The sequence below is a fragment of the Phyllostomus discolor genome, chromosome 2 (genome assembly GCF_004126475.2).
Source record: "Phyllostomus discolor isolate MPI-MPIP mPhyDis1 chromosome 2, mPhyDis1.pri.v3, whole genome shotgun sequence".
NCBI lineage: Eukaryota > Metazoa > Chordata > Mammalia > Chiroptera > Phyllostomidae > Phyllostomus > Phyllostomus discolor.
The window spans coordinates 214,942,057-214,965,357 of NC_040904.2; the positions used below are offsets into that span (position 1 = coordinate 214,942,057).

The following is a 23,301-nucleotide window of genomic DNA, read 5'->3' on the forward strand; positions in this document are numbered from 1 at the left end:
CACTGAGCTACACCAGCCAGTGCTCCAGCTTTAATTTTTTGAGGAACTATTTTTGTTGTTGAGTTTTAGGAGTTCTTTATATTTCTGGATATTAATACCTTATCAGATATATGATTTGCAAATATTTCCTCCTATTATGTGGGCTGCCTTTTTACTCTATATAGTCTCTTTTGACGCACAAAACTTTGAAATTTTCTTAAAGTCCAACTTGTTTATTTTTTATTTTGTTGCCTATGCATGCAAAGCAGGCATTTTGAGATACCTGGGAGCATGAATTGGGACACAAGAAGGGGAAAAGACCCCAGGTGGCTTCATGATGGTTTGGAGAAGAACCATGCCATGACTATCCTAATTCTTTATTTTAAACCCGTAACACATGGTTGCTTTATTATTACTTTATACTTTGGACGGTCATTTAGATGAAGCTGAATGTTTACCATTCTTGTTACTCTTTATTCCTCTCTTCCACCTGGGATGTTTTGTTCTCTTATTCACACTCTTCTTCTTTCCTTAAGCATGGGTCTGTTGACAGTTATTACTTATATTTTTCAGAAGTTGAAGGTAGAATTCCACTATTATATTATGTATTTCTGTAGAGAACCCAGTGTAGTCAAATTCTTACTCCTTTAAAAAGAGATTGTGTTTTTTTCCTATGGCTTCTTACCAGATTTTGTCTCCTACAGTTTCACTATGATGTGCCTCTTTCTATATGTTTTTTATTAATTTTATTTTATATTCATTGAGCTTCTTGAGTCTGTGGTTTGGAATCTTTCATCAGTTTTGGCAAATTTCAGCCATTTTAAATATTGTTTTTAATCTATTTCTTTCTCCTCTCCCCTGAGATTCCAGTTATGTGTTACATTTTCTTAATTTCTTCTTTTCCCCCCTCAATTTCTTTTGTGTTTCTTAGTTTTTCCTCATTTGTTATATTCTTATTTACTCATGCTGGATTTCTTTTGATCTATTGTCCAGTTCATTTCTTTTTCTCCTCAGATCTCTTTAAATTGCTGTTAAATCCATCCATTGAATTTTTATTGTGCTAGTCTCTCTTTCAATTCCAGACTTCCTATTTCTTTCTTTTATAAATATGCTATTTCATTTTTTATAGTTCAGTTCCTTGCTTGGACTTTTAAATTGTTTTGTTTCTTTCAATATAGCACATATTGTTGCTTCATTGGTTACGTATGATAATTCCAATATCTTTTCTTTGTGGGTCTGTGTTGTATGTTGCTGGTCCCTCTCATAATGTCTTGTTTCCTTGTAGGTATAGTTATTTTTGTGCTATTCACTATATTTGAGTATTATTTGTAGGAATAAGTTTATGCCTAGGGATGTCACTGTCCTCCAGAGATGGTTTTCAATGGTCTCTACCACACCTCTAAATGTGCTGTCATTCTGGATTTGTCTTAATCCCAATTCAGATTTTTTGGTTGCTTGGATCAACTAGGTGACAGCAAAAATTTTTAAATATTTCATTTTTAAAATAGTTTTTCTTATTCAGAGGATTGCTTCAAATAACCTAGCTTGTCATTACAGGCTAAAAGTGAAACTTTTTCCATTTTGTGAAACTTCTTATATAAGATAGAGATTGTATCTTTTCTTTGAGTTTGGTAGAATTCACTATAAAACCAACTAGTCTTAGGACATTTTTGGTGCTTTATTTTCTGGAACCTACTTCCACTTTTGCCTGTCCAGTGTTCACCTAATCATTTAAAATCTAGCTTATAGGTCTTCTTTAGTAGTCTTTCTTCACCTCCCAGTTCCCTAGCTCTTTGTATATCCTTTCTGGTATTATTACATTGTATCACCAACGTATGTTTATATTTCTGGATACCCTAATAGAACGACAGCTGATTGATGGCTGAGACATTATATTATTCACCTTTGTAACACTAGATTCTAATATAGTTCATGATATTGGCTAAATTGAAATATGAAAGCTAAATTTAAAATGGATTGGTAGCAATCATAGGAAATTAGGTTGCTAACCTCACAATTATTGATCCCCACAATGCAAATATAACTAGGAAGATCAGAATTATTGCCTTGAATACCAGCAGTCTGTTGTTAGTCACTTACTACCAATTATACCTTGAGCCCAATTAAGTAGGTATTATTGCTATTTTATTTTACAAATTAAAAAGAAAAGCTTAAAGATATAGTTGTTTGTGCAAGCTCAGGTGCTAGGAGATGAGAACAGGGTTCACATTATCCAGATTTGTCTGATTCTAGAGCTCATCTCTTTACCAGAGATTGGCAAACCTTTTCTATAAAGGATCAAATAGTTAACATTTAGGTTTTTTGGGCTACACAATCTTTGTCACAATTACTCAATTCTGCCATTATATGAAATAAGGGAGACAAAAATCTCTGCCTTGAAGGACCTCAGATACTGGGTGATGGTACCTAAATAAAACTATAGCACAAGTCTGTCTTTGAAAAATCAGTGCCAAGAGAGAGGATTTCCTGATTGACACATGATGTCTTAGTGGAGTAAGAGGCAATGACATATAGCTTTCTAGTGAGAAAATCAAAGGCAGAGAGGGTAAAAAGAAAGCGAGATAGAGGAGTCAGCACAAACAAGAATTTTTCTCTCCATCTGTCACTCATCTTCCATTTTCTTTACCAGTATCCACTTCCTCTCTCTTTTCTGTGCCCAAACCATGTGCGCTTTGGTCCAAATCTTTTTAAAAAAGATTTTACTTACTTATTTTAGACAGAGGGGAAGAGAGGAAGAAAGATGAGAGAGAAATATCAATGTGTGTTTGCCTCATGCACCCCCTACTGGGGACCTGACATGGTCCACAACCCAGGCATGTGCCCTGACTAGGAATCGAACCAGTGACTCTGGTTCACAGGCCGGAGCTCAATTCACTGAGAAGCACCAGCCAGGGCTGCTTCAAATCTTTTTGCCTGAACCTCACCTACTTTCTTCCTTGCTTTGCATTTTTTCCTTCCTTCTTTCTTTTTATTTATTTTTATCTTTTGACTACTGAATCATTGCTGATCCAGTTTTTCTGCAGTAGGCTCGAGATACAAATTTATATCACAAATTTCATCTGCAGTTTAATTCAGGCACATCAATATGGTGGCACGTTTTAACTACAGCAGTGATTTTCAACCTTTTTCATCTCATGGCACACATAAACTAATTACTAAAACTCTGTGGCACACCAAAATTTTTTTTTGCTGATCTGACAAAAGTAGGTATAATTTTGACTTGTTCACACCAGACAGCTATTGTTGTGTTGGCTGTTGTCAATTTTTTTAATTTGACAATCTAAGGGAAGAGGTCAGTACCCCTGACTAAGCAGTCAGGTATTGCATGTTTTAAAAATTCTTGCAGCACACTGGCTGAAAATCTCTGATCTAAGGTAAACAATTACATAATATTATGTAATGTTAAAAAATGCCTTTTAGCCCAAGTGAAATATTAACTTAGTTCTGTCAATTCAGTCAAGGTTGAAAATCCTCTAGTCGATTCCCGTCAGTCAATAACTCCTGTTTGACCAAAATTAATATTCTTTTGTTTCTCCTACTTGCCGATATTTCTAGCCTGTCCTATTAATGTCTCTGTTAATCGTCCTTTTATTTTTCTTCCTCTCTCCCATCCTTCCTCCTTCCTGAACATTTTTGACTGTTGTACTTCTTCTGGAGGCATGTTATTTCCTTTCTTTTTTTCTGAAAATATCTTTTTTTTTTCCCACAGAAAGTATACCACCTTTATTACATGAGCTAAAATAGGAGGCGGGAGAATTTATTTACCTCTCCAGGGCTTGATTTTCCTCAGATAGAACTCTAGCTCCTTGCCCTGTAGCACCTGGCCATTGGCTTGGTCACAGTGGCTCAGTCTTGAAACGAGGCATGCAGGAAGCTTGCCTTGCTAGAACTGTGCCTCTAGAAGACTGCTGATTTTGGCATTCCTTTTCCTTTCATCATATTTCTTCTGAATTTTCTTTGAATGTGTTTTGTTTAGAATCTTTTCCTCCTCAGGAGTCAACTTGGTCTCTATCTTGCAGCCCAGAGGCAGTGCACAGTGGGACTTTTTCCGATGTCTGTATGGTGTGCTGTTAATGAGCATGAACCAGTTCTTTACTAGGGTGTTGGTGTGGACCAGTTCATTGTTGGATGCATTGTAGACAACATCAATAATTCTTGTTTTGCATGCACAACCTTTGGAGTCTCAGGATAAGTTGCCCATGTCCAGCCTCATGGCATGGTATTTTTTGCTGACTCCTTGCATAAGGACTGTGTGTAAGCAGTGGGAGCCAATCTTAGTGTTGGCAGTAAGGTGTCCCAGCTCATACTTTTGCTCGTCTCCAGCCTTGTGGCACTTGTGCCAGTTGTCCTGAGAGATACCCATCGCTCAGTGCCTCCTGGAAAGAGAAATGCAAGGAGTCATGGTCCTAAAATACTTTTAAAATATTATTTACTAATTCGATTAATATTTATTGAACAATAACCTACAGTAGGTCCTTTTCTAGGTGTTGGAATATATCCTGGCAGTAAACAAAGTAAGTAACAATAAACAAATTAGAACTAAACTATGATAAAGTGTGAAGTGTTATGGAGAAAAATTCCTGAGGATCAAGAATTTGGGTGGTATGTTACAATTTTAAAGGTTCATAAGGGAGCCCTGGTTGGTGTGGCTCAGTGGGTTGAGTGCTGGCCTGGGAACTGAAAGGTCGCCAGTTCAATTCCCAGTCAGGGCACATGCCTGGGTCGCAGGCCAGGTTCCCATTTAGGGGCGTGTGAGGGGCAGCCAGCCAATCAATGTTTCTACTGATCGATGTTTCCCTTTCCCTTCTCTCTAAAATAAATAAGTAAATAAAATCTTTAAAAAATACTGATAAGGGAAACTCATTAGATCATTTGAGTAGGTAAGCTGAAGGAAGTAAGGAGGCAAACCCTGCAGGTACTTGACTTGCATATTTAAAAGACCTAGAACATAGGGAGGCAAGAGACGCAAAGAAAACAATCAGAATTGTATTGCAATAATCCAGGCAATAAATTTGGAATTATGGGGAATGTTTTCTAAGGATTGTTACACATTTTGAATTATCCCACGCACTGCTAGGTGGTCTAATGCTTGGCACCCCGTAGTAGATGAATACGTAGTCGCTTAAAAGGACGAGGCTGCACCGCCGTACTAAGTGATGGTGCTTGTGCACGCTTCATTTCCTCTGCGGACTCCAGTGGTGTTTCTTACTGTATCTAAATTTCATTCAGGAAAGAACACCAGAAGCACATCCTGAACACACTCCTACGCTTCACGTCGCGTTTGGTGGGTCTGAAGCGTCCCCACAGCCGTCCCCGCAGCCCTCCGCCCCGGCCCTGCACGGTGCTCCGTGGTCGGGTTCCCCAGTCCCGGCGGCCTGCCAGCTCCCTCGGTCCCCGCCGCGTCACCCCGCCGGAAGCACTCCCGGTGCGATCAGGGGGCAGGGAGGGAAAACGGCAGAGTGGCCAACACCCTCCAGAACCTCGTCTGATTCCTGAGAAAAATGCTCGTCTCCTGAGAAAAAAGCCAGTGTGCACGCTGCTGCTGTGGAACTCGGCCCCTCGGCTCCCGGCTGCGCCGTGGGCCCTGAGGTGGCTGCAGCCGCACGCTCTCGCCCCGGGTGACCGCCGCCCTCGGGCACCGGGCTGGTGGGGTCCCAGACTCCGGGCTGGTGGCGGCAGCGCTGGGTTCCAGCGGGTCGGGTCGGCGCCGGTTGCTTCAGCTGCGCGAGCCTGGTCGTCGGTCTTCTCCTCAGACGATGCCTCTGCCCGGCTCCCCGCCCCTGCCCCCACCCCAACCCGCCCCCTCAGGGGAACCCGACCAGCACCCTTGCCCCCTCAGGTGAACCTGTCCCATAGCTCCCCCCTCAGGTGAACCCGTCCAGCATCCCTCCCCCTCAGATGAACCCGCCCGGCACCCCCATCCCCTCAGGCGAACCTGTCCTGCATCCCTTCTCCCTCAGGCGAACCTGCCCGGCACCCCTGCCCCCTCAGGTGAACCCGCCCGGCACCCCCGCCCCCTCAGGTGAACCCGTCCGGCACCCCCGCCCCCTCAGGTGAACCTGTCCTGCATCCCTTCTCCCTCAGGCGAACCTGCCCGGCACCCCCGCCCCCTCAGGTGAACCCGCCCCGCACCCCCGCCCCCTCAGGTGAACCCGCCCGGCACCCCTGCCCCCTCAGGGGAACCTGGCCCCGTACCCTCCCCTCAGGGTGAACCTTGCACCCAGGCTCCCGCCGCTCAGACCCGACCTCCTCCCGGCGTCCCTCCCGCGGCCCTCCGCCCGCGCCCCCTCCCCCTCGCCTCCGGCCACGTTTCCGCTCGCGCCGCAGCCCCTCCGGCAGCACTTCCGCCTGCGCCCCCTCCCCCGGCGGCGCAGTCCCTGCGGCCCGGGGCGATCCCGGCGCGACCCTCGAGCTCTCGTGAGAGGCCGCGGAGCGCGGAGCCCGCGTCCCGAGGCGCCGGGCGCTCCTCCCCCCACGCTCCCCCTCCCGCCGCGGCTCGTCCCGCCGCCGCCGCTTCTCGCCGTCAAGCGCGGCGTCGGCAAGATGGCGGCGCCCAGGCCGCCGCCCGCCCGGCTGTCCGGCGTCATGGTGCCCGCGCCCATCCAGGACCTGGAGGCCCTCCGCGCGCTGACGGCGCTCTTCAAGGAGCAGCGGAATCGGTAACGGCCGCGGCGCGAGCGTGCGGGCCGCGGGGAGCGCGCCGCCCTCCCGGGTGCGGCGGGGGGCGGGGGTCTCTGCGGCCGGCCGGGGCCCGGGGCCGCACCGCCGCGGCCCGCCTCCTCCCGCGTCGCCCCCCCGGGGTGCCCGCGGGCCGCCGGCACGTGCTCCCCGCCCGCCCGGCCCGGCGCGCAGCGGGGCGGACGCGGGGGCGCCGTGGGCAGCGAGCCCCTCGCCACCGTCGGCCGCTTCAGTCAGTGGAGCCGGAGCCGAGGGCGCCGCAGTCAGGGCGCCCCGTCCGGCGGGGCCCGGGGCCACAGGCGCGCGGCGGGGGTGGGAGCGCCGGTCCCCGGAGGGGGGCGCGGTCCGCGGCGGGAGGCCCTCGGCCCCTGCGCTGCCCCGGAGGGCGACAGCCGGGTCGGGAGGTGCCCCGCGGCCTCTGGCCTCCCCCGCGCCGGGCGGCCTCAGCGTCTCGTCTGGAAGCGCGAACACGACGCAGGACGTCACTCCGGGGCCGCACGCAGGAGGAGGAGGAGGAGCGCGGGCCAGAAAGCGCGGGAAGCCGCCAGTGCCTTCGGCGGGTCCCGGCCTCAGTCGCGGCGTCTGTGCCCCGGGAGTGGCGCTGAGCAGCACCCCGCACCCCCGGCGGGCCGCTCCGAGCACCGAAGGAGACGCTGCGGAGTCGACCCCTGGCCCCCGGACCCGTCACGCGGCACCGAGGACACGCGGCTGCTGTCGTCGCGCGTGGGACGCCCTGCGCTGGGAGGTCCGGGCCCAGGACGCCAGCGGACAGTCACGCAGCCCCGCGCGTGTCTCGGAAGAGCAGGGAGAGCGCGGAAGGAAGGGACGGTGGGCCCGGGTCGGGCTGGGGACCCCTGGGGGCCCTGCTGCCCCCCCGCTGGACCCCCGAGTCTGCCGGGAGAGGCGCCGTGGGACCAGGTTGCCCGGGGGCTGCGGTGGCTGCTGTCCGGCACGTGGGTCCCGCGGAGGGCCCGTGATGGTCGGCCCCGTGATGGTCACCCGCGTTACTCGCCGCTCGCCGGGAGACGCGATCTCGCCTGGGGGCGGAGGGCACGGAGGGGAACTGTGTCAACAGACGGTAATGGGGGCGTTTAGACCGGAAGAGGTGCCGGCGCAGGGGCCTCTGCATACGCCGGTCGGGGAGCCCCTGGGCCGGGAAAGGCCGCGGGCCGCGCGGCTGCCAGAGGAGAGGGCTCGTCGGGAAGCACAGTGGGTGCAGGCGGACCCCGGGTGCTGACCCTGCGGGGTTCCTGGGCGGAGACCCCGGGTGCTGACCCTGCGGGGTTCCTGGGCGGAGACCCCGGGTGCTGACCCTGCGGGGTTCCTGGGTGGAGCACGTGGAGCAACGCGGCGCCTGGTGCGGAGGGGGCTTTCCACCGTCGGGTCCCTCTCTGTGACCTGCGGGATAACGCTCAAGACCCGAGCCGGGTTACAGGGCCTTTCCCTGCTTTTCTCGTGTGTGTGTGGGGGGGGGGGGGGGGGGGGGGGGGCTGGGCGGTTACAGGGGAGCTGGGGACGGTTCTCTCCAGGGAGTGAAACGGGAAGGTCTGCACATTACAGAGGCGCCTGGCTGCCGTTGCGGGGGATAAACGAGGCCGGGTGAGGCAGAGCCGGAGGGCTTCTAAGAAGCTGATGCAGGCCCTGGCTGGCGTAGCTCAGTGGATTGAGCACAGGCTGCGAACCGAAGCATCGCAGGTTCGATTCCCAGTCAGGGCACATGTCTGGGTTGCAGGCCACAGCTCCCAGCAACCACAGGTTGATGTCTCTCTCTCTCTCTCTCTGTCTCCCTCCCTTCCCTCTCTAAAAATAAATAAATAAAATCTTAAAAAAAAGAAGCTGATGCAGAAGCCCAAGTGAAAGAGACAAGTGCCTGAATTAGGACATTGTCTGTGGGGGTGGACAAGATAAATACTGAAAAATATTTACAAGTTGTAAGGATTATGGGGAGAATGAAATACTTGCAAGTCGTAAGGATTATGGGGAGAATGAGGAAACAAAGTTGCTTCCCACTTGGGCTGGGTTTTCTCTGGAGCCTTGTCCTTGGGCCAGGCAGGGTTTGGAGACCAGGAAGGGTGAACTGATGTGAGGGGCTTGGGGTGGAGATGCAGGCGTGTGGGGAGGTGGAGAGCCTATGATAAGCGTTCGTGAGGACGGGCTTCTCTGCTTCCCTGCGTGTGTTTGGACAATCACTAGTTGCCCCTCAGATCAGAGGGGACTCCTGGGGTCTGGACCAGAGCCCAGTAGCTGTGAGAGGATCCCACCAATGCAGATGAATCCAGAGAGAGGGTAGGCCGAGGAACCAGGACCTGGGTGGGGCATAGTGTGAAACAAAATGAGGCCTCAGAGTAGCAAATAGAAAATGCCAGACAAACAAAACATGGACTGGTGGAAGTAAAAAAGTAACTTATGGAACCAAAGGTATGCATGTTAGCTGAAACAATGTATTTTGTGGTTCCTCCCAGAGTTCCTTCTAGAAAACAAGGTTTGGTCTAGCGGAGTAATAGAAGTGTCACGTAGTGGAAAGAGCAATGACTTGGGAACCAGGTAGACCTGGACAAAAATCCTGGCTTATCTCTCTGGACTTCTTTTTTCCCATCTTGAAAAAGGGGGTGATATTGCCCATTTTGTGTGATTATTGTGAGGATCTGTAATGTTAAATGCTTAGCACAGTGTTTTATGCCTAGTAGGTGCCATTTATTTAGCGCCTGCTGTTAAAAGTAACTGGGCCGTAAACAACCAAGAATCTGGTTGTGATGAATCTCCTGCCTTGTAGACAGCAATGGAAGCTATTTTATAAAGATGATAATTCTAGTTTGGGGGGTTTCCAGGAAAGGAATCCCTGGTTCTCATTACAACTTCTAGCCAACCCTCAAAGGAGAGGTAATACTCATATCTCATTGGAGTGGTTTTAGATATGTCCACAAATTCTTTGGTACTCTGCCCTTCAAGAGGAAGAGTGTGGACTGAATTTAGTGATTTGCTTTTATGTATTTATTTTTTAATATTTATTTATTTTTTTAGAGCAAGAGGAAGGGAGGAGGAAAGGGAGAGTAACATGGATGTGAGAAACGTTGATCAGTGGCCTCTTGTACTCGACCTGACCAGGAATTGAACCCGTGGTGACCTTTCGTTTTGTGGGACATGGGCGCCCAACCAAATAAGCCACACTGGTCAGGGCTTGTGATTTGCTTTTTAATAAGAACACTGCAGAAGGGATAGCGTGTGACTTCTGAGATCAGGTCGTTCATGGAGGCGCCGCAGCTTTCTCTTTGCTCTCTCCCCGCCTTATTCTGACGAAGCCAGCTGCCATGCTGTAAGGGGACTCAGGCGTTCCCCTAAAGAGATCCACGTGGTGAGGAAGCAAGCCCTCATTCCAGCAGCTGTGGGGTGAATCATTTCTCAGGCAGATCCCGTCTTACCAGGCCCAGCCTTCAGCCCTGTGTGCAGCTTCCTGAGGAGCCCGGAGCCAGGACCACTCCACTCGGACGCTCCTGACCCTCAGACCTGTGTGGGCCCCTAAATGTTACTGTTTTAATTTGCTAAATTTTGGGGTAATTTATGAAATAGAAGTGGATCATTCATATCTCAATCTAAATTATTCGTGCTCTGTATTAAACCCATACTCTATAACCCTCTTCTTGAATAGTATCTGAATCACTTAAATCCATAAAAACTTCTCATGGTCATAAAATACCAGTATTCAGATATTGCTCAACTATTTCTTCTCAGAAGGTAAATCTTTTTTTAAACCTATTTTAAGTTTGTTTTATACCTTTATTTAATATACATATTTGCTTTTTTAACATTTATTTAACATGTGATTTTTTTTTCTTGCTGTGCTTTGAGTCTTTGCCAATCATGTTAAATTCTTTCTGGAACAAAGTAAAATACAAATATTTTAAAAATTCTATTTTGGGGCCTTTTCCCAGAAGTGTTGTTTTTCAACATTTAGTCACCATTATGATGCATCTCATTATCTTTATGATGTGTCCAGACTGCACCCTGTGTTAAAATGTGGAACCAAGTGAGATTGGTTGTCACACTCTATACCTCCACTGTCCATTAAGTAGCCATTAGCTATATGTGGCTATTTGAGTTAATTAGAAATAAGTAATGTCAATAATTCTGTTTACGTGCATCAGTCATGTTTTAAGTACTCAATAGCAACGTGCGGCCAGTACTACCTCATTGTATGCAGACATAGAATATTTCCATTTCACAGGCAGTTCTGTTGGATAGTGCTGCTCTATAATTTATATTTCTAAAGAGATTATGTTCTGGTTCTTAAGTATTCAAGAAATCATGTAACACTTGGATACTACTTGCTTATTGGGTTGGCCAAAAAGTTCGTTTGGTTTTTTAAGATGGCTCTTAGTAGCTCTTTGATTTCTTTGATTTCATTCGAAACAGTTTTGTTAGACTGTATTGTGATGGCTGTCATATCAGTGTGCATTTAAAAAAAAGCTTATTAAAATTGGTGAGTTTTTGTGCAGCCGTTTTAATATTGAAGATGGAAGACAGTACGTGACATTTTTGGCATATTGTGCTCTATTATTTCAAGAAACGTAAAAATACAACTGAAACGCAAGATAAGATTTGTGTAGTGTTTGGAGAAGGTGCTGTGACTGATCAAACACGTCAAAGTGTTTTGGGAAGCTCCGTGCTGGATATTTCTTGATGGATGATGATCCACGATTAGATAGATCAATGGAAGTGGATAGCGATCAAATTGAGACATTAATTGAAAACAATCAATGTTGTACCATGTGGGAGATAGCCAATATACTCAAAATATCGAAGTCAATAAAGTTATTGGTGAAAACGAAAAAGGTATCTTTTACTTCACGGAAAAAAACGTGGACTTTTTGGCCGACCCAATATACATTCTTCTCATACTGAGGAGTAACTAATAACTCATCGCTCTTCCATTGGTAAGCTTCTTGAATAAAGTGATCATATCACATTTCCTGTGTGCCTAGCATCTGGCATCGAGTATGCCAGATAATTATAGGTGCTTAACAAATTCTTGTGGACTTGCTTTTATTTTTGTAACTTATTACTCATTGTGCATGCTTGGTCTTTTTCTTCCACACTCTTGTAGATGATACTCTTTTTTTAAAGGCTTTTGTCAGTATGGCTTATTTTTCCTCTTCAATTTGTGTTAAAATTGTTTTTCTGTTTACTTTCAAGATTTTGTACATCCTATAAAATAGCGCAGATGCTTCCCTCCATACTTTTGATTCCCTTTCCCTTATAAATTCTTTTATAAAATTCTTTTTAAAGAAAGCACTTATTACATTCTACTGTACTATGTAATTATTTACAGTGGTTTCTTATTCTCTGTCTCCTTCCAGAATGGAAGGCCCTTGAGGGCAGGGATGTTTGGCTTTTTTCATGATTATCCTGTTTGGATAATGCTTCTTGAATTTGATGTTTTTTTATCAGTTTGGGAAAATGTCAGCCAGTATTTTTCCCAGTATCATTGGTCTCCTATCCTTCCCTTTTCTTCTAGAACTCCAGTTACATGTATGTTAAACCATTCATTCTTTTTTGTGTCTCATAGGCTCCATTCTGTGGTTTCCATTGTTTACGAGCTTTTGTTTGAAAGTTTCGTGCTACTTTGCTGTAGTTCTCTAATCCTCTTTTCTGCTATCTCATCTGCTGCCATCTATGGTGTTCTCAGTTTCAGGTATTGTATTTTTCAGTTACTGCATTGTAGAATTTCTATTTGAGTTTTAAAAAATAGGTTACCCTGTTGAATTCATTTTGTCATTTATCTTCTTGAACCTATTGTAGTTAAAGAATGTGCCTGATAACTTTCTGTTGTTAGATTTTGTCTTTTTGTGTGTAATCATTTGGTCTTATCTTTTTTTATTGAATGCTGAATGCTGTGCATGAAAAATTGAGGCCGTTTCCAGGTAGCTTCTCATCGCAAATATTTGAAAACTCAAAACCAAAACAATCTAAAAACTATTGTTTTCAAGAAATGGTGGTAGAACAAGTTGACATCTAATTGGAATAAAATGAATCTTGACCCACACCTAGCACCATTTGCAAAAACTATTTCACCGTGGGTTATAGACCTAAACATAAAAACTAAAGCTATAACATGTTTAGGAGAACATGGGAGAATATCTTTGTGACCTGAGTGTAGACAGACATTTATCTAGGGTGCAACACTAACTATGCAAGAAAAAATCTGACTTTATCAAATTAGACTTTATAAAAATTAAAACTTCTGCTCATCGAAAGAAATGAAGACAATGAAAAGGCAAACCATGGAGCGAGAGTATTTGCAATACGTGTATCTATCTGACAAAGGACTTACTTCAGAATATATAAGAGTTCCTACAACTCGGTAAAAAACCAGTTAAAAAATTAGGCAAAAAACTTACATGCTTCACAATATATAAAGGGCCAAGAAATACATGGTAAAGTACTTAACATCCAAGAGACTTCCATCCCATAGACTCTCTAACTTCCAGATCTCCTCCTCCCTGCCCCTGCTTGTGGAAGCAGCCCTGCCCTCCTTGAAAATCAGGGTCGTTTTCTGCCAGTACTCCTGCCAGTGCCGAAAGTCCTTTTTCATTTGCTGGTCCAGTGACCATTCTGTAGGTCCAGCCTAAGGTCCACTGGGTTTCTCCCTGTGCCCCCTGATGAAAGTGTCCCTTGTCTTGGATCTAAGACTTAGCCCAGCACAGTCTAGAGTGGCGGGGCCGGGACCCACACTCTGTAGCTGGGTCACTGGGAGTGAGGAGAAAGGGGCCAGCTTTTCTAGGCTTAGGTTTTCTCTGGAGCCTTTGGTTTGCTCTTGAGTGAGAGGTTTGCTGTTTTCCCGGGCCCTCTACTCCCTGTATAATACATAGCTTTGCATTTTCCCCTACCTGTTTCCCCCACGGCCCTAGCCCTAGGGCCCCTGTTGGTAATATGTCATGGTGGTACATATTACGTGGCATAAACGTCTCATGCCTTAATTCCTTCGCTCATACACACTCCTGATTTGCCCTGAAGATTTAATTACCATTCCACCTCCTACCGAAAGTCTTTTTAACCTTCTAGGTGCCCCTGCCCTGCGCTCCCTGTGGTACTCTGTGCTTGCTTTTCCCAAAGAGCTTTATTTAGAGCCTTCTCGTCACTTAGTCACCTCCAGGTCCCACTATGTGAGAGTGGCCGAAGGCAGGGTTCTCATTACTGACCTCTGCCCACTCTGAGACCCAGCACAGAATGAGCACTTCGTAGCATGTTATTATTTCCTTAAGTGTTTGATTTTCTTGAGTCATTAGATACACAGTGAGAGTGCAGAAGAAAGACTCGACTGAAGGAAGTACAGAACAGTGACCAGATATGATGATGAGTATGCTTTCAAGAGGTGAAAAAGGTCTCGGGATTGCGACCTGCCCGTACAGGTGTGTTGGCTGACGTTCACGAAGGGAGCGGACGGAACCCCTCAGAGGTCAGCGTGCTGCGGAGCTCAGAAACAACCCCGGCCGTCTGTGTGTGCGCACAGTCACCAGGCTTCCCCCAGACGTGACCGCGCCTCTGGCCAGCAGGAGTCTTCGGATGCACCAAAAACAAAACAAAAAACGAAACAAAACAAAAAACCAAAAAACCCTCCACATGAATCAATCGTCAGCCTAGCTGAGGATGCCATATCATCTTGACTCACCCATGATTCAGGTCAGCTTTGTTGAGAGAGAACATCAATTAAGTTACACTATAAAAAGAACTTTTTAGAGTGATGACAGTTTCCTTTATTTTTATCTGTGCCATGAGCTGGAAGACTGCATGGAACTATTCGGTAAGGTGTTCTGACTCAGCTCCAAATACAGATGTGGTCAGTGTGAGCCACCCCTCACATTCAATTATCTTAAATGGACAAAGTAGACAGGAAAGAGAGCCAGCAAATCAAAATAAATAAGGTTAGAATTGTGACCAGTAGTACCCTCAGAGGAGAGTTGCTCAGCTCTTTCATTCTTCCAGTCTTTTGTAGTGGTCCCTGGACCCAAGGGTGTGGTCACTGGACTGTGGGCAGGGACACTCACTCAAAGGCACAGGAACCCTGGGGCCAACTCGAGGCTGAGTCACCTCTGCGAAGGCCGCAAGCCTGGATAAGGCACATTAGCATTGAGAAGATGGTTTGAAAGCAAGCGACGCTCATTATAGCCATTGGGTTTATTTATACATGTAGTGTTTGGAAGAGCGCTGGGCATATAATAAGCCCAATTTAAGTGTCAGTGCCTTGTCATCATTGAGGATATCATAAAGCTTTATCAAACGTTATTTAAAAACCTGAAGCAGTAAGACACGCCATTACGCGATAGGGAACCTCAGAGCACAGATGTCAGTTCTCCCCAAATTGAGCTGTTGTTTCAGTGACGTTCAAACTAAAAACCGTTTCAACAGAATTTTTGTTAGGTATTCACAAGTTTTCTTTCTGTTTTTTCCTTTTTAAAACTTTTCAGTTACAGTTTACATTCAGTATTATTTTGTAGAGCTTCGGGTGTACAGCATAGTGGTCAGACAGTCATATACTTTCCGGAGTGTTCCCCCGCTGTTTCCAGCATCTGCGCAGCACCACGCAGTTACCACAGTAGCGCTGATGGTGTTCCCTGCGCCCTGCTCTACATCCCCGTGACTATTTTGTAACAACTCATTTGTGCTTCCTAATGCTTCACCTTTTCACCCAGTCCCTCAACCCCCTCTTCCCTCCGGCAGCCATGTATCTGTGAGTCTGTTCCAATGTCGTTTGCTTATTTTGTTCTTTAGATTAAACACGTAAATGAAACCATATGGTATTTATCTTTCTGTGACTGACTTATTTCACTTAGCACAATTCCCTCTAGGTCCATCCATGCTGTTGCAAACATAAGATTTCATTCTTTTTTATGGCCAAGTAATACTCCACTGCATACATGTACCACAGCTTTTTTATCCACTTGTTTATTGATGGGCATTTGGGTTGTTTCCATGTCTTAGCTATTGTGCATAAATTCTTAAAAATTAGTGTTTTGGGTTTCTTCAGATATATCCCCAGGAGAGGAATCTTTGGGTCATAAGGCAGTTCCATTTTTAGTTTTTTGAAGTAATTCCATACTGTTTTCCACAGTGGCTGTGCCGGCCTGCATTTCTATCAACAGTGCATGATGGTTCCCCTTTTCCCATGTCCTCGACAACACGTGTGTGGGGATTTACTAGTGGTGGTCATTCTGAGCGGTGTGAGGCGATGTCTCACGGTGGTTTTAGTTTGAATCCCTCTGATGAGTAGAGATGCTGAGAATCTTGTCATGTGTCTGTTGGCCATCTGTATGTCCCCTTTGGGTAAATGTCTATTCAGGTCCTCTGCCCACTTTTTAATTAGAGTTTTTTTTTTAAGATTTTATTTATTTATTTTTAGAGAGGGAAGGGAGAGAGAGAGAGGGAAGGGGGGAGAGAGAGAGAGAGAGAGACAGAAACATCAATGTGCGGTTGCTGGGGGTTCTGGCCTGCAACCCAGGAATGTACCCTGGCTGGGAATTGAACCTGGGACACTTTGGTTCCCAGCCCGCGCTCAATCCACTGAGCTACGCCAGCCAGGGCATTAATTAGAATTTTTTTTGTGTGTGTCGAGTTGTATGAACTCTTTATAAATTTTGGATATTAACCCCTTATCAGATGTATCATTGGCAAATATTTTCTTCCATTCAGTGGGTTGTCTTTTCATCTTGCTGATGGTTTCCTTTGCTGTGCAAAATACTTTCAGCTTGATGTCGTCTGATTTATTTTTTTTCTTTTGTTTTCCTTGCCTGAGGAGATACATGAGAAACAAAGTACCGCTAAGAGAGGTGTCAGAGATTTTACTGTCTGTGGTTTCTTTTAGGAGTTTTATGGTTTTTGAGTCTTTCATTTGTCTTTAATCCATTTTGAGTTTACTCTGGTAAGAAGGTAGTCTAGTTTCATTTGTTTCTGCGTGTATCTAATTTTCCCAACACCATTATTAAAAAAATTGTCTTTACACCATTGTATGTTCTTGCCTCCTTTGTCATGTATGAATTGACCATGTAGGCATGGGTTTATTTCTGGGCTCTCTGTTCTGTTCCATTGATCTATGTGTCTGTTCTTACTCCAGTACCAGGCTGTTTTGATTACTGTAGCCTTGTAGTACAGTTTGATATCAGGTAGCATGGTACCTCCTTTTTTCTCAAGATTGCTGTGGCCTTGGGGTCTTTTGTGGTTCCATATAACTTTCCGGATTACTCATTCTGGTTCTGTGGAAAGCACCATTGGTACTTTGATAGGAGTTGTGTTGACTCTGTAGATTGCTTTGGGTAGTATGGGCATTTTAATAACATTAATTCTTTCTGTCCATGAGCACAGTATATGCTTCCATTTATTTGTATTTTCAGTTTCTTTCTTCAGTGTCTTATAATTTTCCAAATACAGATTTTTGTACCTCCTTGGTTAATTTTATTCCCAGGTATTTTATTTCATTTTTTTGATGTAATTGCAAATGGGATTTTTTGAAGCTATCCTTTCCAATACTTCATTATTGTCGTATAAAAATGAAACTGATTTCTGAATATTTATTTATTTTAAATATTTGATTTACTTATTTTTAGAGAGGGGGAGAGAGGGAGAAAGAGGAAGAGAAACATTAATGTGTGGTTGCCTCTTGAGTACCCCTAACTGAGGACCTGGCCCGCAACCCAGGCACGTGCCCTGACTGGGATTTGAACCAGCGACCCTTTGGTTTGCGGGCCAGCACTCAATCCACTGAACTGCACTAGTCATGACTGAACATTTATTTTTTAAAATATATTTTTAAATTTTTTATTTATTGATTTTGAGAGAGCGAGCAAGAACAAGACAGACAGATAGGCATTGATTTGTTGTTCCACTTACTTATTCATTCTTTGGTTGATTTTTGTATGTGCCCTGCCGTGGGGTGGAGTCCGCGGTCTTGGTTTATTGGGATGATGCTCCAACCAACTGAGCTAGCTGCCTGGCCAGGGCTGAATCTTTATTTTGTACCCTGCTGCTGGACTGAATTCTTCGATCAGTTCTAGCAGTTTTTTGGTGGGATTTCTAGGGTTCTCTACATACAGTAGCATATCATCCTCCAATAATAACAGTTTTACTTCTTCCTTTCCAGTTGGGATGCCTTTTATTTCTTCTTGTCTGTTCGCTGTGGCTGGGGCTTCCAGCACGGTGTTGAGCAACAGTGGTGAAAATGGACATCCCTGTCTTGTTCCCGGTCTCAAGGGACATGCACAAGCTGGTTTCCTAATTTCTGTGGGGAGCTCCCAGGTTTTCTGGTATTGCCTGGCTCATGTGGATCCTTTTCTGATTTTTCGGCTTCACAACCTTTCCCATGTGCCCTCAGGAAAATTTCTTACCCTCAGCTTATCTGCAAATCCCTTTCCCCTTGATCTAAGTGAAGCGGACCCACGTTGGAGGACGTGCCTTTCCTAGAATGTCTTCTGAGCGGGAGGCTGTTGCCGCCTGCCAGCAGCCAGCGCGCTGCGGGGCCCGAGGCGCGGCAGGTGTGCTCTCTCCTGCAGGGCCCCCCAGCTTTCCAGGTCCCGGCCGCAGAGTGGACCACACCTACAGTCTCTCCTGCTGGTGAGAGAGGCCTGCGGGCCGCTCACCTTATTTCTGGAAGAAATTTAGCTCCAGTTCGCCGTTAACTCTGCCTTTCTTCTGTCTTAAACCTGTTATTTCAGTGTTTGCGTGGGTTAGCCTTTCGGTGCGCTGCTGGCCTTTTCTTTCCTTGACTTTCCTTCAGTGAGCGCGACACTCCCTGCCTCTACCCACTCGTTGCCGAGTGCTACCCGGGCCTCATTCACTGTGGCTGCGTTCCCTCCTGTCTGCACGTGTTCCCCCTCTGGGTCTCCTCCTGCAACGAGCCTGCGGCCGCACCAGGTACCTCTGGCATCTCTGTGCCACCCATTAGATACACAAACACTAACAAAACCCGATGAGCTCCGCATGTGGCCCGCGGGCCCGTGGGCCAGCTCGCAGTGGGTTGGGCACCTGGGAACAGCCCGCTGGCCCCCCCACTTCCTGTGTGCTGCCCCTCTTGCTCCTCACCTTCACGTTTCCCTTCTTCATCCCGTGTAGATCCGTGGTCTTCCGCTTAAGAATGGTCTTCACATTTTTCAGTGCTTGAGGGAAACAGAGTTTTGCGACACGGGGAAGTGACACGAGCTTTAGGTTTCAGTGTCCAGGAAGGAGTTTCGTTAGGACAGGACGTTCCTTCAGCTGCTGCCCGGGGCTGCTGTTCATCTGTGTTACAGCCGCAGGGGCGAGAGGGTGGAGCCTGGGTTCCTGGCTGACTTTTTACGGAGGTCTGCCGGCCCCACGGCATGGGGCGGCCTGGGGCGGCCTGGGCTTCAGGGACAGCCGGGGCGTCCTGGGTGTGACAGGAGAGGGGAAAGGAGGTAACGGAGGAGAGTTTTGAGGTCTGCGCAGAGATGAATTTCAGTGTGTTGCCCTAGGCTGTTTCTGGCAGGAGCTAGAAATGCTTTCTGGTTTTCCTCTATCAGCCCGGTCAGATCAGCAGGCAGGGCTTATGGTTTTAAGTAACAACCAGTGATTGTTACTCTAATCTCTGAACTCATGTGTATTTTAATAGTTTTTCTTAGTGACAGTGGTTGAACTACTATAAACCACACATGCCAGTTTTTAATTAAATCTACGGTATTAGAATAAATCTTTTAACAAGTAGGAAGGTCTTAGCCGTGGCCTCGCAGTGACGAGCACTTGGCTTCCCCCTCGGCGGGAGTCTCGGCTGATGGACGCCCGTGCGGCGTGTGCGCACACAGTGTGTCAGGCCGCTCTGCCCGCCGCACGTGATCACGGGCAGTTTTCTATCATCTCACTGGAACAGGACTTGCCAAGATCAAACCTGCGGATCTGTTCGAACTTGAAGGAGATGAAATTCTACCTTTTGTGTAATTCAAAGGCTTTTTTTAAGCCTTTTTTTTGTGTGTAATGTAACATTTCATTTATATGTTGTCTTCAGGGTATGCATTCCTATCTAACAGGAATGTCTAACGGTTGAATTTTAATTGTCCTCTTAAGTACTTTCTGCCTCCTGTGAATGAAGTAGCTAAGCTTTTTCAAGTCCTTGTGAATATTTTGTGTTAGTTTGGTTAAAGCAGAAGTGACAGCAACTTTTACTATTAATAACATTTGTAATATAGGAACAGTCGGCTGATCTTTACCAGCTCTGTCCCTGTCGTTAATCACTACGCGTATTAGCTGTGCTGCCTTGACAGGGAACTCAGAATCTGTAGACGGGGCACACTACGACTGCTTTGGATCTATAATGTCAAAGGAGCTTTCTTTCAAGGCTATTTAGAAGGTAAAAAAGTATAGAAGAGAGTTAAATTCTTTCATAGTATTTACTGCTAGTAAGTACAAGTTTTTTTGTCCTCTGATGAAGGTTGTTAATGTTTTATATTGTATAAAAGTATGTTTATTATATGGCTGTTTATTATATGGCTCCAGAGGAAAAGGTTTTCCCTCAATTCTTTTTAGAGGGATAAACACATCTAAGAAATAGTCTCTCCTCTCAAGAAATTTTAAATACAGTGAATCGGGCCACGGCTCCTCTCCTTTGAGCCCCCTTTAAGCGTAGCCATTGATTGTGTAGCGGCGAGGAGAAATTAGACGGCTGTTAAATGTCGGTCAGAGGACATCCGCCTCTCAACGCAGGACGCTTTCATAGTCTCACGTCCAGGGCACGTGCACCTCTGAACGGCCGCGGAAGAGCTGAGCCGATGCCCCTGCAGCTCCCTCGCCCAGGCGCCGCCGCCAGGTGCGCCGGTTCACTGCTCGTGTCCGCCGGGCGCCTGGCTCAGAGCGCGGCTCGGGAGAGGTTCGGGCCCCTCACAGGCTGTGGACCCTTCCGGTGCCACTCTGAGTGCACCGGCAGTCTCATGGCCGTGTTAAACTTGCATTGTACAAGTGTGGTCAGTGAGTGGATGCTAGTTTTGCATAACACCTGGAGGTAAAGGAAAAGAATAAGATCGTTTCTATTTTGAGGGGATTCCTGGGCTAGCCGGGGAGGTGGACCAAAGAGAAGGTAATCTGGTGTGAGGAAACGTTATTTCAGTCTTCTGGACTGAGTGCCAGTGGGGCTTGTGTGGGACCTGGTTCCCCGGGGGCTGTGGGGGGAGGGTTCCCCAGGGCCGAGAGTGAGGAGACGTGAGAGTCCTCCAGGCGAGAGCTGGGTGGGGCGGTGCGCGGGGAAAGGGCATTCTGGCGGCGGGTGCGCGTCTGAGCAGACACAGGATGGCAAGTGCTTGGTGTGTTCAGGAGCCCATGGTGTGCAACCTGGGGAAAGCAAGGGACACTGGTCACAATCCCAGTTTCTTTTCTTTTTAAAATGACTTAATTTATTTATTTTTGGAGAGAGGGGAAGGGAGGTGGAAAGAGAGGGAGAGAAACAGCAGGGTGAGAGAGAAAGGAGGACCGGTTGCCTCTCGCACATGCCCTGGCTGGGCCTGAACCCGCCGCCCAGGTGTGTGCCCTGACCAGAAACCCAGCCGGCGGCCTCTTGCTTTGCGGGGCCATGGCGCTCAACGGAGCCACCCTGGACATGGCTTATTTTGTCTCTGAGCCATAGGTACGAATCTCTGTGTGCCAGGGAGACGTTGCCATGGTTACTCTTTAGTGGCTGTTAGTAGTTATTGGATTTCAGGAATCTTTTGGTTGACTTTAGTTTAAACATTTTTCTCTTGGTTGAAAGTGTAATAACGGAAAAAGGCATGGTGCATCGATGACAAAGGACGTGTGACGTTGGGATCATTCACAGGACGCTTCAGGAGCTGCGTGTTCTGTTGTTGGCATATCCGGTACCCGGGGTTCCCGAGGGCAGGGCTCTGCTCCTGTCTTGTTTAGCCTCCCGTAGTTCGGTCCCGGAGCTTCTGCTGTGCTGGGTGCCACCTCCGAGTCAGCTGAAGGTTGAGGTTTTAAAGAGTGACATCAGGGAAGACCATTCACGGTAGGAAGGTGACACCCGTGTGAGAGGCAGCTTGCAAAGGACCCGCGGGAAGGAGATGAAACTGACTTCTTTATCCAAGGTGTGAGCACATGTTTCTCAGCCGTCTTACGGGGAGGAGGAGGCTTTGCTGCGGGTTATCGAAGGTGCAGAGTTCTGCTTTCATTTGTGAGAGCAAAGAAGGCTTTTCTTCTAAGTCGTGGAAGTTGGGCTCACTCTCGGCATTCTTTGAAAGGTTTTAAACTCTTGGGTGTTTTCTTAGCGTGTTAATGTCTGCACTGTATGTAGTGTCCTTACAGCTTTCTTGAGAATGTTCACGTATGTTCTTTTATGGCATATTGTCACTAAAAATGGCTCGCATGCTTAACTGTTGTATATGGTTATTGAGCTTTTCCTTTTTATTTGGTCGGTCAATCTCTGTGACATTGAATCGAAGCTTCAGGGTCCACAGGGAGGTACCGGCAAATTATTTTATGCGTGCTTCTCAATTTTTCATTGAGTAATTTACACTCTGCCTCTTTCCCAAAACAAATGTGAAGCACCTGAAAAAATAAATGCAGTTAAGTAAAAGCTAAGGGAGGGAGGTCGGAGGGAAGGGAAAGCCGGGTGGGAAGAAGGAGGCTGGTGCTCAGAGTCACGCGGGGGGACCCACAGTGGGAGAGAGGCGCTCCGGGTTTGGTGCGGCCGCGGCCAGGCCCAGACAGAGACCGTCAGTGTGGTGCGCGGTGGTTCCCCAGAAGCCACAGACTCACCATGTGGAGCCCAGGTGCTCGTGGCCCTGAAGCTCAAGGCGGGAAGTGTCTCTTCCGGGCGGGAAAGCAGGGACAGGCAGGGTCTTCCTTGCACCTGAGCAAGCCCAGCGCCTCAGGCGTCTCCTGGTCGGTAGTTCTGCGTAAACGTGCGGCTCCCTGATGCTTTGGCTTAATCCAGGGCAACAGGTGTGGCACTGAGATCACGGATGAGAGCAGAAGCAGAAGATTCGTCTGGACAGAATTAATCTGCAAGAATCTCTCCCATTTCCCCACCCAGCAGTATTTCTTCTACTGTCGGAACGTGGCTGCTTGTCTGGGGAGTCGTGGAATGAGGAAGCTGGCCCGCGTTAGGTGCTCTGTGGCACGGAAAATTCCGGCCTTCCTAGCTTCGGAATGACAGTCAGCCCAGGCCCCGCTCCTGGCACGAGAGGCATGTGGGGACGGCCACGTTCTCCATTGAGGAGTGCTTTCTGTCCTGTTTCTCTGCCTGCCTCCCTCCCCCATCCATGCAGTTGATTGAACACACATGCATGCATGTGCACACATGTGTTCATATGCACACACATGCCCTCACACACGCACATGCACAAACACACTCTCTCTCACTCCGAGCAGGTGTTGCCAGCTTCTCTGTATCTAGAGAACGGGTGGGTTACTCGCCTCCCAGGCAGTCAGTCCTGCATGAGTATCGCTTCTCGTAACAGTACTTTAGGTGCACGTGGGGTGACAGGACTCGGCTGCACGCTCTGCCTGGAGCAGGACATGCAGCTGTTCCGTGTGGATTAGGGCAGAACCGGAAGCACAGACAGCCCCGTGCCAGTGGGGTCTGGGTTGGCCCGGGGAGTGGAGGTACAGAGGCCGGAGTGCTGCAGCCGGAGCTGCTGGCTC

The 23,301-nt window shown here is 47.4% G+C and overlaps 1 protein-coding gene and 1 pseudogene across 1 annotated transcript in view; one reads left to right on the plus strand and one right to left on the minus strand.

The window, feature by feature from the left end:
- Positions 1-3,355: 3,355 nt before the first annotated feature.
- On the minus strand, positions 3,356-4,612 carry LOC114513664 (annotated as a pseudogene).
- Positions 4,613-6,334: 1,722 nt separating this feature from the next.
- LOC114513663 (ataxin-10) overlaps positions 6,335-23,301 on the plus strand; it is a 120,756-nt gene continuing 103,789 nt past the window's right edge. The window contains exon 1 of the mRNA XM_028533027.2: positions 6,335-6,659. Within this exon, the coding sequence (XP_028388828.1) occupies positions 6,544-6,659 (116 nt within the window). The 5' untranslated portion in view covers positions 6,335-6,543. The remainder of the gene's footprint in view (positions 6,660-23,301) is intronic.